This window comes from Oenanthe melanoleuca, chromosome 9, assembly GCF_029582105.1.
Source record: "Oenanthe melanoleuca isolate GR-GAL-2019-014 chromosome 9, OMel1.0, whole genome shotgun sequence".
Lineage (NCBI taxonomy): Eukaryota > Metazoa > Chordata > Aves > Passeriformes > Muscicapidae > Oenanthe > Oenanthe melanoleuca.
Genome location: NC_079343.1, coordinates 7,683,683 through 7,698,437, shown reverse-complemented (window position 1 = coordinate 7,698,437; position 14,755 = coordinate 7,683,683). Strand labels below are relative to the sequence as shown.

Sequence of the window (14,755 nt, the reverse complement as noted above, 5' to 3'; positions counted from 1 at the left end):
TAGGAAACACTTTGTTTTAATTTATATTAATTTTAGATTAATTCTGTTTTCACATGAAGGGCCCAATTCTGTTTACATATTAAGCTGTTAGTAAAATTCACCTTTACTTTAGAACAGGCCAGAATCTGGTTCAGAGTCTTAAACAACGACCCTACCCCTGACAGAGAAAATCCAAGCCTGACTGTTTTTCCCAGTGCAGAAAAACGGGTGGGTGCTTTTAAGGGGGCCTGGAAGCAGTTTGTAGTTTTAGCTTTACCTTTCCAAGGCAGCTGGGGCTCCCCTGGAGCTGCTGCAGGCAGGCTCCCCGTGCCTTCTGGAATGTCTGTTCATTATTGATGGCTCACTCTGCCTCCGAGGAGCCCCTTGGAGGAGCTGCCTGTGCCCCACCTCTGGCTGGTGGCCCTGGCCCTGCCTGAGCTCTCCCACCAGCAGCACTGCTCCTGCCCCACGACCACACCTGCGTCCTGCCAATCCTGATTTCTGGGAGCTGATGGCACTCCCAAATGATCCTGACCGAGCAAGAATCACAGCAGCTGAGGACAGGCAGGACAGAGACCGAGGTATTCCAAAGCAGTTTGTAATAATTAAGGTGTCAGTTAACCTCCACAGCTTTAAATAACCTTTCAGTGAAACGTGGGCAGGCACATGCCTCTCCAGGTTGCCAAGCATCCGTGCACTGCAAACAACCTGCAGCCTTATTCAGTTATTTGCTCTGGTTTATTGGTCACACTTTCACAGGAAAAGCCTGCAGGTCTCTGCTTGCCCCTGGCCTTGCTGAGGGTGAGAGCTGTGGTGAGCTAAGCCGACAGCTCTGCTGCAGAGGTGGGAGCTTGCACTGGTTACACTGCATCAGCTTACTCAGTGCAAAGCAGTAATACCTGTTCTGGCATTTTGGTGCATTTATTTCTCTGCTTCATCCCTACTGACTTTACCTTTTCCCAGTGTCCTTTTATGTTTATTTATTTTAGGAAACATAATCTGCATTGTAAAGGCTCCTGGATTTGTAAATATCTTTGCCGATAGGATTTCCTTTCATGGACCTGGTAATGGCATATTATAAATTTTAGACTAACTATGAGATTTGAGTTGTGTTGCCAGGACCAATGCAATAAAAGATACTACTTCAATTGTCATTAAAATCCTGTTACATTTCACTTAAGCTTCTCTAGTTTCCCTGGTTAGAAAAGGCAAAAAATCTATGCATCTGTCTGTCTGCATATTGTCAAGTCACGCCGTGTGCCTGCTCTGAATAAAGACACTGTCACAGGTCCTGTAATCAGCATCAAGGCAGTAATGAATAGAAAAACCTTGTGATGATGATCATGATTAACAAAAGGAAATGTAAATAATCTACAGTGCCTAAAGCTCACTTCTTTTTGCAAGAGTGCATTTGCAAGTGAGCTATAAACCTGATCCTTTTCTTATTGAGGTCAGCAGCAAAACTCCTGCTAATCCCAGCTGAAACAAAATCATTCTGCCAGCTTGATGTTTATAGAAATGCATATTACCTTCATGGAGATGTTCTCCCACTACAGCTTTTTGTATTACAGCCTGCAACTTCATCTAAAGCAAACACGACCTGAGGAATGAAACCTTACTCATATCGAATAAAAAGCTGTTATTCTGAAATAGCTAGCAATAAATTTTGTCAAGTAATCTACTGGCAGATGTTTAATACTCACAGATCCAAAAGAATCAGTAAATCCAGGGAGGGAAAGGCTGGGCACCTCTGAGCACTTGTGCTGGGAAGGAGCCGGTGACTCTCTGATGCCCAGCCTGATAAAGGTGCACCTTTGGGGCATTATTTCCTTTGACAATGAGACTCTGTGTGAGGGTCTTACACTTCCTGGGGTTATTTTACACTCTTTTGCAAATAGCCAAGCAGTGTGGAAGTTGTGTGGGAGTGGAGTAAATAGGATTGAATTTTTGTAGGAAAAGGCTTTTCAGAGGAGACGGGTGAATTTTTCCTGCAGGCTGTGGAATTGCATACTAAAGGAAGAGCTTGTGCTTCATCCCCCCTGCTTTCTTATTTTTCCTTTTTTCTTTTTTCTTTTTTTTTTCCTCCTTTCCCCCTTCTAAATGTAGTGCTGGGCCTCAGGAGGCCCATGAACACACAGAGCTTCCTACTGAGGTTGTCACTTGACTGACAGCAAAAAGCTTCTGGGGAGATGGACGAGCCTGAGTAGGTGGACATAGAAAAATGGAGAATGTAAAGATAAAGCAAAAATAGAACCGAATGTTCATCCAAAATCACAGCCCTTTCCGGGGCTTAATGTAATGTATAAACGTTGTGTTTGTGATTGGAAAAAGCATAAAGCAACTCTGCATGTATAAGCATACATGTGTGTGAGACATTTGATATCCATTCAGTGTTCTGTTAGAAATTATATTAACTACAGAGATACATCCAAGAAAACGCCCTTGTGTCAATGCCCAATTATTTATACACTAATATATTCCCTCAGTGCTTTAAAATATGAGGAGGACAAATTGTGAGTGAGTAGAAAATACAACAATATTTCAGTGCTTACATTTCAGGATGATTTGCAGTTTCTCAGAGGCTCAGAGTGGTTGTGTGTTCATGTGCCTGTTTGTCTGTGCCACTCGAGTCCTGATCTCTAAATAATTCGGCTGGGGTTGACCTCTCTGAAGCAGACAGGATCAAACATTTAACACACTGTCATAATTATTACAGTGTCTGCTGCAAGTGAATACAGTTGCACTGAGGAACTGAGACAAATACAAGATCTGAGACAAATACCAGAGACGCTGGCAGTGCTTTATTGAGCTGCATTAAATTGACCGTTTAAATGGTGTAAACCTGATGATGGTGCAAACATGATTAGCTCCCATCAAAGCCAAATCGTTCCTGATAGTGAGTTCCAAGAACATAAGCTGTCAGGCTGGCAGCTGCGCAGGCTGCTCAGGTAATGGGCGTTTGAGACAAATGTAACAGCCCCAACGGCTGGAACAAAATTTTAAGGAATAAATTCTGATGTCAGATACTTTGTTGAAGGGTGGAGTTACTGGCTGAAGCCGAGAACAGGATTTAGTCCAAGTATCAATGACATCTGTAAAAACCAAGCTGGGCTTTTACGATTCGTTGAAATGACACAAAGTAAGGAAATTGTGATGATTTTGGCAAGACTTCTTAAAAAAACCCCACATACTGGAGCCAAAATGTAGTAGATTTGGTAGGACTGCAAACATTTTATTTTATGACATTTGCAGGCCTTTTTTTTACATTGTCTGTGTTTATTTTGTGTGACTTTTCTTAACAAATTAAAATTGCATTAAATTACAGAAAAAATTAAAGGTTTCAAAGCATTTTATATATTTTTAATGACGACTGACTCTTCTGGCATTGCCACAAAAATAACTTTAATTAAAAAAAGAAGACGTTTTGATGCTTCACCATTCCCATAAAGTTTATCCTGACTAGTAGTAGATCTGTCAGAGGCATCAAAGATGTGAAAAGAACATTCAGATAGTTTTAATTGAGGACTGCCTATATTTCTGTGTAAATAATAAAAAAGGCACTAAACCTTTTCTTCCTTCCCATTAGGCCAAGAATTCTTGAAGATAATTAAAGTCAGGAAGTACAAGTTTTAACAGTTGCATTGACTGTGCTACACTGTTTTCTAACGCCCATTATCCAAGCAGCCGCTTAAAAGATTTATTTTCTACGGAAAGGGAAAAACACACCAGCTATCTTTGCAAGGTTATCTTTTAGCTTCTGCCAGTGGGAGCTCCAAAAGAAATGTTCAAGGCTAAGGAAAACAATCTGAGCCTCAGAAATAGGAACCTCATTGTAAATACTGTGTTAACAAACATTCTTAACAGCAGTTTTAAGTGCCAAAAAATGCATCCTCTTTAGATCTTGACCTGAAATTAAACCAGGTGAAAGATACTTTAAGCAAAAAGTGTCAGTAAGGGTGTGTTTGTAAGTATTTGGTTTCACAGATATTTGAATTTGGGGAAAAGTAGAATGTTTTAAAGGGGAAACAGCAGATTCTGAGCAGGCGTGCTTCCTGATGCACAAAATTGTTACTCAGACTTTAAGTCGCTTTCAAAGTATTTTTTTAGCTAATCGAGCCTGTAGAGCGCTTCTGTGCGGAAGCTACAGCTAACTCTGGCAAGGATTGGTTTTACCCCAGGCGGAGGAAAGATCCTCGGAGACCGGGGCGCGGTTCCCCGGTGCGGGGACGGAGCCGTGTCCGCACGGAGCGGGGCAGTGCCGGGGGGCGGCCAGCAGGGAGAAGGGGCTGTGACCCCGAACCTGCGGGAAACTGAGGCAGCCGCCGCCAGGAGCCGCGGGAGGAGCGCGGGGCACTCGAAGAGCCAGGCTGCGGGCACCGCCGGTTCTGGAGCCTCCCGGGGCTCCGGCAGCGCTCCGACAGCGGCGGGGACGAGCAGCACGGGCGTGTGCTCGGTGTGCCCCTGTCCTGGACAGACAGACGGTCCGGGGGCGGCTCTGTGAGTACGGGCTGCTCAAGGACGGTGCTCAGCCCACCGACGCTGCCTGACCCACCCGAGGCTTAGCAGGCTGCTAAAAACTACGATTTGGTTGCCCAGGCGCATTTAGAGAGTGTTTTTTAAGAAGTCAGATGCTCGGAGCGTTGAAAGGGAAGCGGGGCTGTGGCTGCACAGCGCAGGTTCCCGGGGACAGCCGAAGGACATCGGGCAGCACAGGTGTCCCCGGGCACGGCTGGGCTGGGCGGAGAGGGACGGGCACGAGCTCGAGCGTCCCGATGGATCTCAGCCTGCAGAGGGAATCGCTCGGAACGCGGCTTTCCCAGCAGCCCGCCCCGCCCGGCCGCTGCCCCGGTGCCTAGAGCGTGAGCGATTGGCACCGGCGGTGAGCGCCGGGCCCGGCCGCTGCCGCACAGGGGGAGCGCCGCTCGCAGCGGCGGCCGCACTGCCGCTCCCGGCACAGCCCTGCCCGTCCCGGGCCGTCCCTGTCCATCCCTGCCCGTTCCTGCACATCCCTGTCCCTCCCTGCCCGTCCCTGTCCCTCCCTGCCCGTCCCGGTCCGGCGCCGGGAGCCGCAGCCGCTGCCCCGCCAGGTGGCGCTGTTGCTCAACGGTGGCTCCGAGCCGGGCCGGGCCGGGCGGGGCGGCGGCAGCTCCGGGACGCTCCCGGGACGCTCCCAGGACGCGGGGTCGCCGCGGGCTGGGCGCGGGGCAGGTCCGTGTGCGCGCCGCGGCAGCGGCTCCCCCGCCAGTGTGCCTCTGCTAACTTTGCCTTTTCTTGTTTTCCATATCTTCCGGAGTTCGGGCACTGTTGAGGCCGCAGACCCCGCGGAACGCCCGCTCTCTGTGGCGGCCCGCCCGGGCAGCGCTCCCGCCCGTCCCCGCGGAGCGCCCCGCAGAGCCCGGCTCGGCCCGGCCCGGCCCGGCTGCCCGCGCTGCGCTCCCGGGGGCGGGGCGGGGCGGGGCGCGCGGCGCGGAGCGGGCGGCGATTGGCGGGGGCGGCTGACGGACGGGCGGGCCCCGCCCCCCCGGCAATGTCTAGCGCGGCGCGCGCCCCGTGTAGGCAGTTATTCCGCTGGGATGGCGCGGCCGGAGCGCGGCGGCGGCATGGCCGGGCTCCCCGTCTGCGCGCTCCTCCCGCTGCTCGTCGGCGTCTGCGGCGCCGTCACCGGCTCCCGGGTCTATCCCGCCAACGAAGGTGAGGCTCGCCGGCGGCCGCGCCGCGCGCTCTCCCGGCGCGGTGCCGGGGCAAAGTTCGGTGTCCCCGGGGCGGGCAGCGGTGCTGCCCCGTCCGCTCCCCGCCGCGGCGCTCCGCTCGCCCCGGGACGGCGCTTGTCCCGGCCGGTCGCTGCCCGGCCGGCGGGCGCGGAGCTGCCCGAGCGGCGCTCCGGGGCCGCGCAGGGTGCGGTGCGGCACGGCACAGGTGTCGCGGAGCGGAGAGGAGCGGCCGCCGCTGTCCCGCGAGTCCCCCGCTCCCCGGCCGGGCCGCCCAGGTGCGGCGCTTCCCCGAGCGGCGGCCCCGCAGCGCAGGGCGGCTCATGGAACCGGTTCTCCCGGGAGCGCTCGGCGGCTCCGCGCCGTTCCCCGGGGCCCCGGTTCAGCCCGTTCTGCGGGACGGTCCGGCGGCGGCTCCGCGGGGGAAGCCCGCGGCCGTCCCGCGCTGTGGGCGTGCGGCCGGTGCCTCGGGAGCCGCTGGCAGATCGGTGGGTGCCCGGCCGGGCTCTCGGAAAGTCCCGGCTCCGGGCCCGTGGCTGGAGGGCGGGCGGTGCGGTGCCCGGCGCCGGGAGCGCTCCGAGCGGCCCCGCTGCCGCTCGCAGGTGTGCCGCCGCTCCGCCGCTCCCTCCCGCCCCGAGCCGCTCCGCCGCGCCGGCAAACGAGCGGGGCATTCCGCAGAGAGAGTTTCGAAGTGCTTTTAAGATACTGGCGCGCTCGGAAATAACATTTCATTTCAAGTGGAAGGTGGATGCGATCGTGCTCCGCACATATGGAAACGTTCAGGTAAACCATTTATTTTAATATTGCCTTTTGGCAGCTGGAATTTAATCTCTTTTATTTGTACCTTTCTGCAGTTACCTTGCTGGATTCCAGATCAGTTCAGGGAGAACTGGGGTGGATAGCAAGTCCCCTGGAAGGAGGGGTAAGTTTTAAACCGCTATCTGATCAAAAGGGTAAAGGGGGTGATTAGTAACTTTCAGAGAGTCCTAATGGCTCGATTATTGTTGATTGTGGTGAGGAGGTCAGATTTCTTCACTGGCTTACCAAGTGAATTACTCTTTGTTGGAGAAACTCTATACTCCCTTTGGATAGTTCTGTCATGGAATAAGTGGAAACCAAAAGGGCAGAAAAGAGCTTTCAGAATTAAGAGATTGGTTGAGGCATGGGCTTAGATGCCTATTTAGAACTGAAATACCAACAAGAAATGTGATCTGCCGACTGAATTGGCATTCTTGACTGCTATTATTTTATCTGTGGACTGTCTTGGCTGGGAGATGTTCAGGGCAATTGCCGTTCTGTTTCTGGATGAAAGAGTAGGGATCAATATACACGATAGACCTTTTGTTGTGATGGGACAGTTGTCCTGTTTCAGGGTGTAAACATCGTGTGTTTTGGTTTCTGAGCGGATAAACTGCAGCACCCAGTGCTTGACTGTGATTCCTTGGAGTTTCTTTTAATGTACTTTTACAATTGTCTTATTGAACAGAAGGCTGCTCGAATGCACTGCCCAGTGGTGATGTGATGACGTTAAGAGGTTCATTGTGAGCTCAGAGTCTCTTTGCTTAGACAGCTGCACACATGGTAGCTTTATTTTTTTGGTTTAACTTTGTATTATTGGATGCTCCTTGCTGCTGCCTCATCTGTGCCCCGACCTGCAGGGTGCCCAGTGCCTCTCTGGGAAACTCCTTCAATTGCTGGACTCTAGAGTTGCTGGGATCTGGAAGAGACCGTACTTCATGGGACTTTTCATAAGCAATTAGAAAGGCTTTTTCTTTCTTTATATGAACAATTTAAGCAAAAATGCCAGCAATGCACACTAAACATGAATGTAAAAAACCAAGAAATATCAAATCCTTTTAATATTAAATGAGTAAAAGCAGCTTGGACTCCTTAAGCAGAAGTAACTAAGTCAAAGTGTTGCAAAAGGAAAGTGCTTAAAGATCAGGACCTGTGCACAACATAGCAGTGGATTCTTCAGAAAACCTACAAATTTACTTTTTTTGTGTGCGTTCCCACTCGTAATTAGAAGAAGCAGAGCTAAGGAAACAGCAGTGAGCGGAAGGAATCCGAGGCTGCGTTGGCTGGTGATGCATTATGCATAAGCTCTGAATACCCGTAACATGGGAGAATGGGGGATTGTTTTGCTCCCCCATTGTTGTTCTGGGTGAACTTGACTACAGTCCTGGCTTGTGCTCCGCCTGAGCACGCTGTGCTGTCCCCGAAACTCGGTTTTTCAGGGAGTGGGGATGTGATTGGCAGGCCCCTGGCAGCGCCCACGGTGCACATTCAGTGCTGATTGCAGGCAATTGCCCTCATCTTTTGACAGCGTGGAAAGGTACAGCTCTATCTCGGTGAGACTCGGGGCTGCCTTGTTAGTCCTGCACCCTGGAAATGTCAGTAATGAGACGGGGTCTTTCGGACGGCTCTCCAAGGGATATCTACACTGTGCATTAAAACAGAACCTAAAATACAAGTTTTAATAAGTCAGCAGTGGAATCAGTGATCAGAGGACAGCTGTACATTATTAATGGCTGTTGGATTCCCCCTTTCTCCACATGTTTTTTTCTGAAAGCGCCATGCAAGCTTGAGAAGGAGAAATGTGTGCTCTTATTGTGGACGTGACTCGTTTCACTAAACCTACATCCGTGTGTTCTATTTTTAAGCCTGTAGTGAAAAATTTAAGAGTACATGGTCTGTTTCTGAGATACAGTGCTTGGAAAGCATTTACTTTGCTTCATATGCTGCAGATTTATTTCAAGCAGCAGAAACAAACTCCTTTATCTTCCTGGGAAGAATTTGTCCTTCAGTGTTTTTCTTTAACTGTGTATACTTTATTGTCTGTTAAAAAAGGTACTTTTCTGGATCTGATCCACACTCTTCCTGTGGTGTGAGGATTGTGTGGATAAGAAGGGCTGGAGATAAAGATTTAGTCATTTAGCAGTGACTAGCTATATAGTAGCCCCAGAGGAATTAATGAATTGCATTATAAATGTAATTAATGATTTGCTCTTGCATTTCACAGTTGAAAAGCAGGTTTTGTGCTCAGAATGTTTTAATCGGCATCATTAAACTGTGGGAAGAGCTCAATTATAAAATTTAATTTCAGCTTGAAAGCAAAAAGTTACAGCTTTGACCACATACTTAGAATTACAAGTCATTTACAGTGGCTGGAAATTTTGGGCTGTAGTTATTTTCAGCTCTGTCAGAAAGATGCACTTGGGTTTGTTTTGTATTTGTGTGTTAATGAAATCAGAAGCCCAGCTCTGTATGTTTGTGTGTTGGTCAGCAGATGGGTGTGTTGAGAACACGACCCAAAAACTCGCTGAATTCAGTTGCTGTGTGTCTGTTGACCTCAGTGGTCTCTCTATTGAATCCTCTAGCAGCATCCTCCATTGTGTAAATGCACTAAAGGAAATCCCATCAACAAGTATTATTTCCCTCTGCTTCTTCCTTTCTCTTGTAACCACACACAATATTGGTAGCATAGGCAATCTGAAGATAAGCAGAATGGAAAGTGATGGATCATAAAGACAATATTGTAATACTAGCTCTGTGGTGCTCTAAATTAAACAAGGCTGTCTCCTTACTAACAACATGTTACACTTTACATTGATAGATGACTTTTTAAGATTTATTTCTTCCTTTTCTCTGGAAAGGAGTGACATGCTGAGTATTGATTTCCCCCCTCCTTCATTTTAATTTGCAGTTATCTCTAGGCAGCAAATAAAATATTATTCTTTCTGCTCCTAGTGACTCATGGTGCTAACTGCTGTCATTCTATAAACGGATTCAGCTAAGCTGGAAGCTTTTTAAGTAAAAATCACTTGCATAAGAGCAATCCTTTGGAGAAGAATGCAGGATATTATACAAGAAGCCCCTTCATCTTAAGAAGACTTCTGTTTATCAAAGCCATGGCTTCAGTAGTTCTGAAAAGCACTTCTGAGAAGTCTCTTTAAAGTTACTGCTGTTTTCTAAGGATAATTTTATATGCTTCATTGTATTGCCTGCAAACCTAGTCAGCATATCATTATCTAATATTTTTATAGGGAAGGATAAATTGAATAATATAAATGGAAGTGCTGTGGTTTTGTGTTTAGTTTTTTTCCCCCTGGAATGACTTCTTTTCCTAATGCCCCTAATTTCCCTTCTCTCACTGCCAGTAGAGCACTGTGATAAACTTGATAAACTTTCTTCTGTCTATGAGAAGACTTTTTTTTTTTTAGAACTGTTGAGTATGTGTGCTTTTCTGAGTTCATTATGCTGAACACCTGCCTCTCCTCCTTCCATAGCCACCTTGGATTACACATGCTATTGTTGTTTCATAATCACGTTGCCTGGTTGGCACTTCTGAAGATGCCTGAACTTGATTTGAGGGGTGTAACAATTTTGAAGAATGTTTCTATCCTGATCTTTCAGCCCTTTCCCTCACTGCTAAACTTTTGGAGATTTTCATAATATGAATTTGGTGGTTCCCTGACTTTTGCTTCAGAAAAAAAGATGTGTAGTATTTCTTCTTTTTTTTTTACCTTCCCACTAGTAAGAAGCTCTGTTTGGATATCCAGGTTATGGTGGTGTTGCTGATAGACTGATGATATTGTCTCTTTACCTGTTTTTCCTTCTCTAAGAGCTACCCAATTCTCTGTAGACAGCTATTTCTGCTCAGCTCCAAAGTAGAATTTACTGAGTCTGTCTGGGATATTGGTAGCCCAGGAAAGTAGCTGGCAGCTTAGAGAAATAATAAGGGATGACTTAAGACTTTTTCAAAGTAAGTGGTAGTGATGCCTGAAATATGAATGTCATTCTCTCTGTGTGACTAAGTCACCCTGTGTCACCTGTTGGATTATCCCAGGTGCAAGGCAGGGTCCATGAGATCTGCTGCAGAGAGAACACTGCAGAGCAGGTCAGTGCTGCTCTGAGAGTCTGTAAACTTGTGTGTAGCCCTGCTCTAGGCAGTATTCTGTGGACTGAACTATACTGCAAGTGAACCTAGTCAGTCAAAGGAGCATCCTTGGCTTGGTTCAGAAGGGCCTTAAAAAGCATGCTAGCTCCTCCAGGCATGAGGGACTTGGAATTTGTTTCTCCTGAACAGATGCTTCCTTTAGTGTCCAAGTAGTTGAAGTCCTGGCTATGGCTTGGTCTGCTGGGTTGTTTTTTGGTCTGCTTGTTTGTTTCCCTGTAATGGAACGAGTGCATGTTGTTTGTTGTGAAGCTCTGTTGTTCCTTTTAATCCTGATGTGTATTTCTCCCCGTTTTCCTCCCTGCAGTGGGAGGAAGTGAGCATCATGGACGAGAAGAACACTCCTATCCGCACCTATCAGGTCTGCAACGTGATGGAGCCCAGCCAGAATAATTGGTTACGAACTGATTGGATTCCCCGTGAGGGGGCTCAGAGGGTTTATATTGAAATCAAGTTCACGCTGAGAGACTGCAACAGCCTGCCTGGTGTCATGGGAACTTGCAAAGAGACTTTCAACCTTTATTACTACGAATCAAACAACGATAAAGAGCGATTTATTCGCGAGAGCCAGTTTGCCAAGATCGACACCATTGCTGCTGACGAGAGCTTCACCCAGGTGGACATTGGTGACAGGATCATGAAGCTGAACACGGAGATCCGGGACGTGGGCCCGCTCAGCAAGAAGGGGTTTTACCTGGCCTTCCAGGACGTGGGTGCCTGCATTGCCCTGGTCTCGGTGCGCGTGTTCTACAAGAAGTGCCCGCTGACGGTTCGGAACCTGGCGCAGTTTCCCGACACCATCACGGGCGCTGACACCTCCTCGCTGGTGGAGGTGCGCGGCTCCTGCGTCAACAACTCGGAGGAGAAGGATGTGCCAAAGATGTACTGCGGGGCAGATGGCGAGTGGCTGGTGCCCATTGGCAACTGCCTGTGCAATGCTGGCTACGAGGAGCGCGGCGGAGAGTGCCAAGGTAGGGACAGCACAGCGTGCCGTTCATTAGGGCGGGAGAACGCCTAATTGAATCAGGGATGGGAGCAAATGGACTAATGCCAGTGACTAGCAGCCCTCTGGGATGTGGTGGGACAGAGGGGTTTCATCAACAAATCCAATAGCTCCAGGTGGTAAGGCTAAGAATTATGTAATGCTACACAAATGATTCTGCTGTAATAGGCAGAAGGTGAAACACATTTTCTAGCAGACGCCTAAATTTGATTTGGCTCGTGATAGTCACCAAAATGTGGATGACTGAAGAGCAGTGTAGTTGAGCTGCCGTTGTTTGAAGAGGCAAATCTTTCAAGAGAACTTTGTTAAACACAGGAAATTTTGGCAAAGTTGACTTTGGATAATGCAGTAGGTTAAGAACCAGTCTGGGAGGCAGGACAAGACTTTTAGCTGGATTACTTTCCTACTCTAGGAAGTGAAAATCTTTGGTGTTTTACTTGTTGCAAATTTCTAGCACTAAATACCCTTTGATATTTGACACTGCTGCCTTTGTTAAATATTTTCATTTCTCAGAGAGTCTCTATTGTCAGTTAAATAATAGAGGTGCTAGGATACTCTTAGAAATGCTAAAAGTCTCCACCCCACCCTCCCACACACACACCATCCTGTGTGCTGCAGAATTAGGGATTAAAGTTTGTATAAAAGACAGATTCGCCTAAAAGAAAAACCTCAATACCTATATTATCTTCGCCTCTCTTTTCTGGATAAAGAAGCTGTACAAGGTTAGGGAAGGAGAGAAGAGAGTTTATAAATAAAATATCTTTAGCCTCTGCTTTGAAAGTCTTGCTCATGTAAGCATAAATTAAGATCAAACTTAAATGGATTCTTGTACAGGTCAGTGAGCTTAATTTTGCTGGGTGCTGAATTGAAGGTGCTCAGCTCCTTCAGGGATTTGGAACCATGTTTATAGAAAAGCTTCTTTGGAGTTGGTTGCCTCATCTTCTTTGGTGTGTTTTTTTACTAGAGCATTTTTTATCATCTTGAGACTGAGAGCAAGTTAGTAAAGCAACTAACTGGCTGTTTTTGTGGTGGACTCCTAAGAGAATGGTGTCTTTTGAACGTCCTACTTGATTTTTTTAAAATTATAATTTGCAGTCAATATGAAGTTCATTATTATGCATTGAAATTAAATTTTGGTAGGAAAGAACTGCTTTGTGTGAACTTTAGCCTTAATTTCCCGAGTTTTTGCTCTATGTGGCATAGTGGCAACAAAACTGTCATGGGATGAAATAGAGGCCTGAAAGATGAGCTGCACAATGACTGGGGTAAAATACTCTGGTTTTTCTGTTGGTTTTTCCATCCTGTGAGATGGAAACCTGAGAGCCTGTTTGCCCCAAAGTGTGTGAAGCTGTGGCTGTGGTGCTGCTGGGGGAGCCACTGGTGGCTGGGGAGATGCTATTGCTCTTTTACAGCTCAATAACTTCAGAGCAAAGCTTCCTGACACCTCACCAGCCTGGGCTGTGAGAGGAGGAAGTGAGGTGGGGAAGCATTTATTGGTTTATTGCACAGAGATGATTCCACCTTCTCCTAAAGGCCTGTTAGGTCAGCACTGCATCACTCTGACACAGATCATCCATTTCTGAGTGTCAGCAGCCCAGGTGTGGTGAGCTAATTGTCCAACAAATCCTGTGCTCTTCAGGGGAAATCTCTTGAGGTTTTGCTGATGGGCAGTGGTTATAGTGGCATGCTTTTTAGGTTTATTTTTGTAGTGTTGGACTAGACCTTGGGGATGACTGTTGGCTTACCTAAAGGCTCTCAGCTGCATTTGGGGACGTTTGGGCTCAGGAAACCCAATTCTCCATTTCCCAATTAAAAGGAAGATCAGGTGATGCCATTTTGACAAAGGTGTTAGAAATGTTCTGTCTCTTGGGCTCTCTGGAGTGGAGTTGGCCTGTGCTAATCATTTGATAGCGTTGGAGCCAGCGTGTAATTGAAAGTGCTAAACCCATTTCATCAGCTGTTACTTGTGGTTTCCTTTTCTCACATTTGCCATTCTCCAGCCAGAACAGTTAGCTGGGAAGCTCCTCCTGATGAATTCATGAAGCTCACCAGAACTGTGCAGCTCCTCTCTGGTTTCCAGTGAGGCTGTTAAAGCAGTTTGGCCTTTGACACTACTGAATGAGGTTTCCTCTTTTCTTTCCACTCCTAACTTAATCGTTTAGCTAATGTTCTGCTCTGACAGGTTTTTGGAGGGGAGGAGGAGGATGAAGTCAGGAGGATTCCTGTGGTTTTGATACAGAGGACTGGGGGCAGGGGAAGAGACTTTGAGTTTGGGAAAGGCTGTGAAAGGGCTCTGGTCTGGGACGGGAGCTGGTGAGCAGGTTCCACCTCAATTGTTTTTCAATAGCTGGACTGTGGCAGGACAAATACAAGGAAAGGTCAGAGGTTGTCCATTTCCTCATCCATCTTCCCCTGTGATCCTAGGGTCAGACTTGGGATTGATTAAGATCTTAAATGTTTAACAAAAGCTCAGTGGGCAGGAATAGTTGGGGCCGGTGGACTGGGGCTTTGCACTTGTTGGGAGCTCCCCAGTCTGTGTTGGAGCTCCTGTTCCTCTCCTGGGACCTGCTCCCTGCCACACAGTGCTGGGACAGACCTGCTGGCCCTTGCCTTGTCCTGCAAGCTGCTCCAAGTTCACTCACCCTCCCAGTTTTTAAATAATACGTTTTCCTTGAGATTCTTTTGCCTAATTTCTGATGTGTGTGTGGGGAGCGTAATGGAAAGCCTTTTCACGTCTAAAGTTCTTGTAGTGGGAGTTAATGACTTTCTGACCTCAAATGGGATTTTTAAAAAATTGTGTTGGTGGTCTGGAGGTGTTTGAATATGATGACAAGAAACTGTCCTTTCTCTGACTGCTATTTTTTTATTTATGATCATTGTCTTAGTGAACGTTCATGAGTGTGTGTGTATGTATATATGTATGCAAAAACCTGGGACAGGAAGGCAAAGGAGCTAAGTACCTAATCCATATTTATTTGGGAAGCTTCATAGGTGTGTGAAGTGGCAGTGGTTCTGCAAAATTGGTCCTGATCATTAGAAATTTTAGGTGAGCTCTAATTCTTTGTGTGCAGATGAATTTGTAGCTGTGAATTAGCTGCCAAAAAAATC

At 47.6% G+C, this 14,755-nt stretch overlaps 1 protein-coding gene across 3 annotated transcripts in view; it reads left to right on the top strand.

Annotated features, from left to right (window-relative positions):
* Positions 1-5,520: 5,520 nt before the first annotated feature.
* EPHA4 (EPH receptor A4) overlaps positions 5,521-14,755 on the top strand; it is a 108,898-nt gene continuing 99,663 nt past the window's right edge. For 2 of the 3 annotated variants that reach the window (XR_008841198.1, XM_056498951.1), the window contains exons 1-3: positions 5,521-5,670; positions 6,542-6,609; positions 10,952-11,615. Coding sequence is in view for 1 of the 3 variants with exons in the window: in XM_056498951.1 (XP_056354926.1) it covers positions 5,553-5,670; positions 6,542-6,609; positions 10,952-11,615 (850 nt within the window). In the remaining 2 variants the exon portion in view is untranslated. Of the gene's footprint in view, positions 5,671-6,483; positions 6,610-10,951; positions 11,616-14,755 lie in introns of those variants that run through there. The other variant, XR_008841199.1, reaches the window with a different exon arrangement.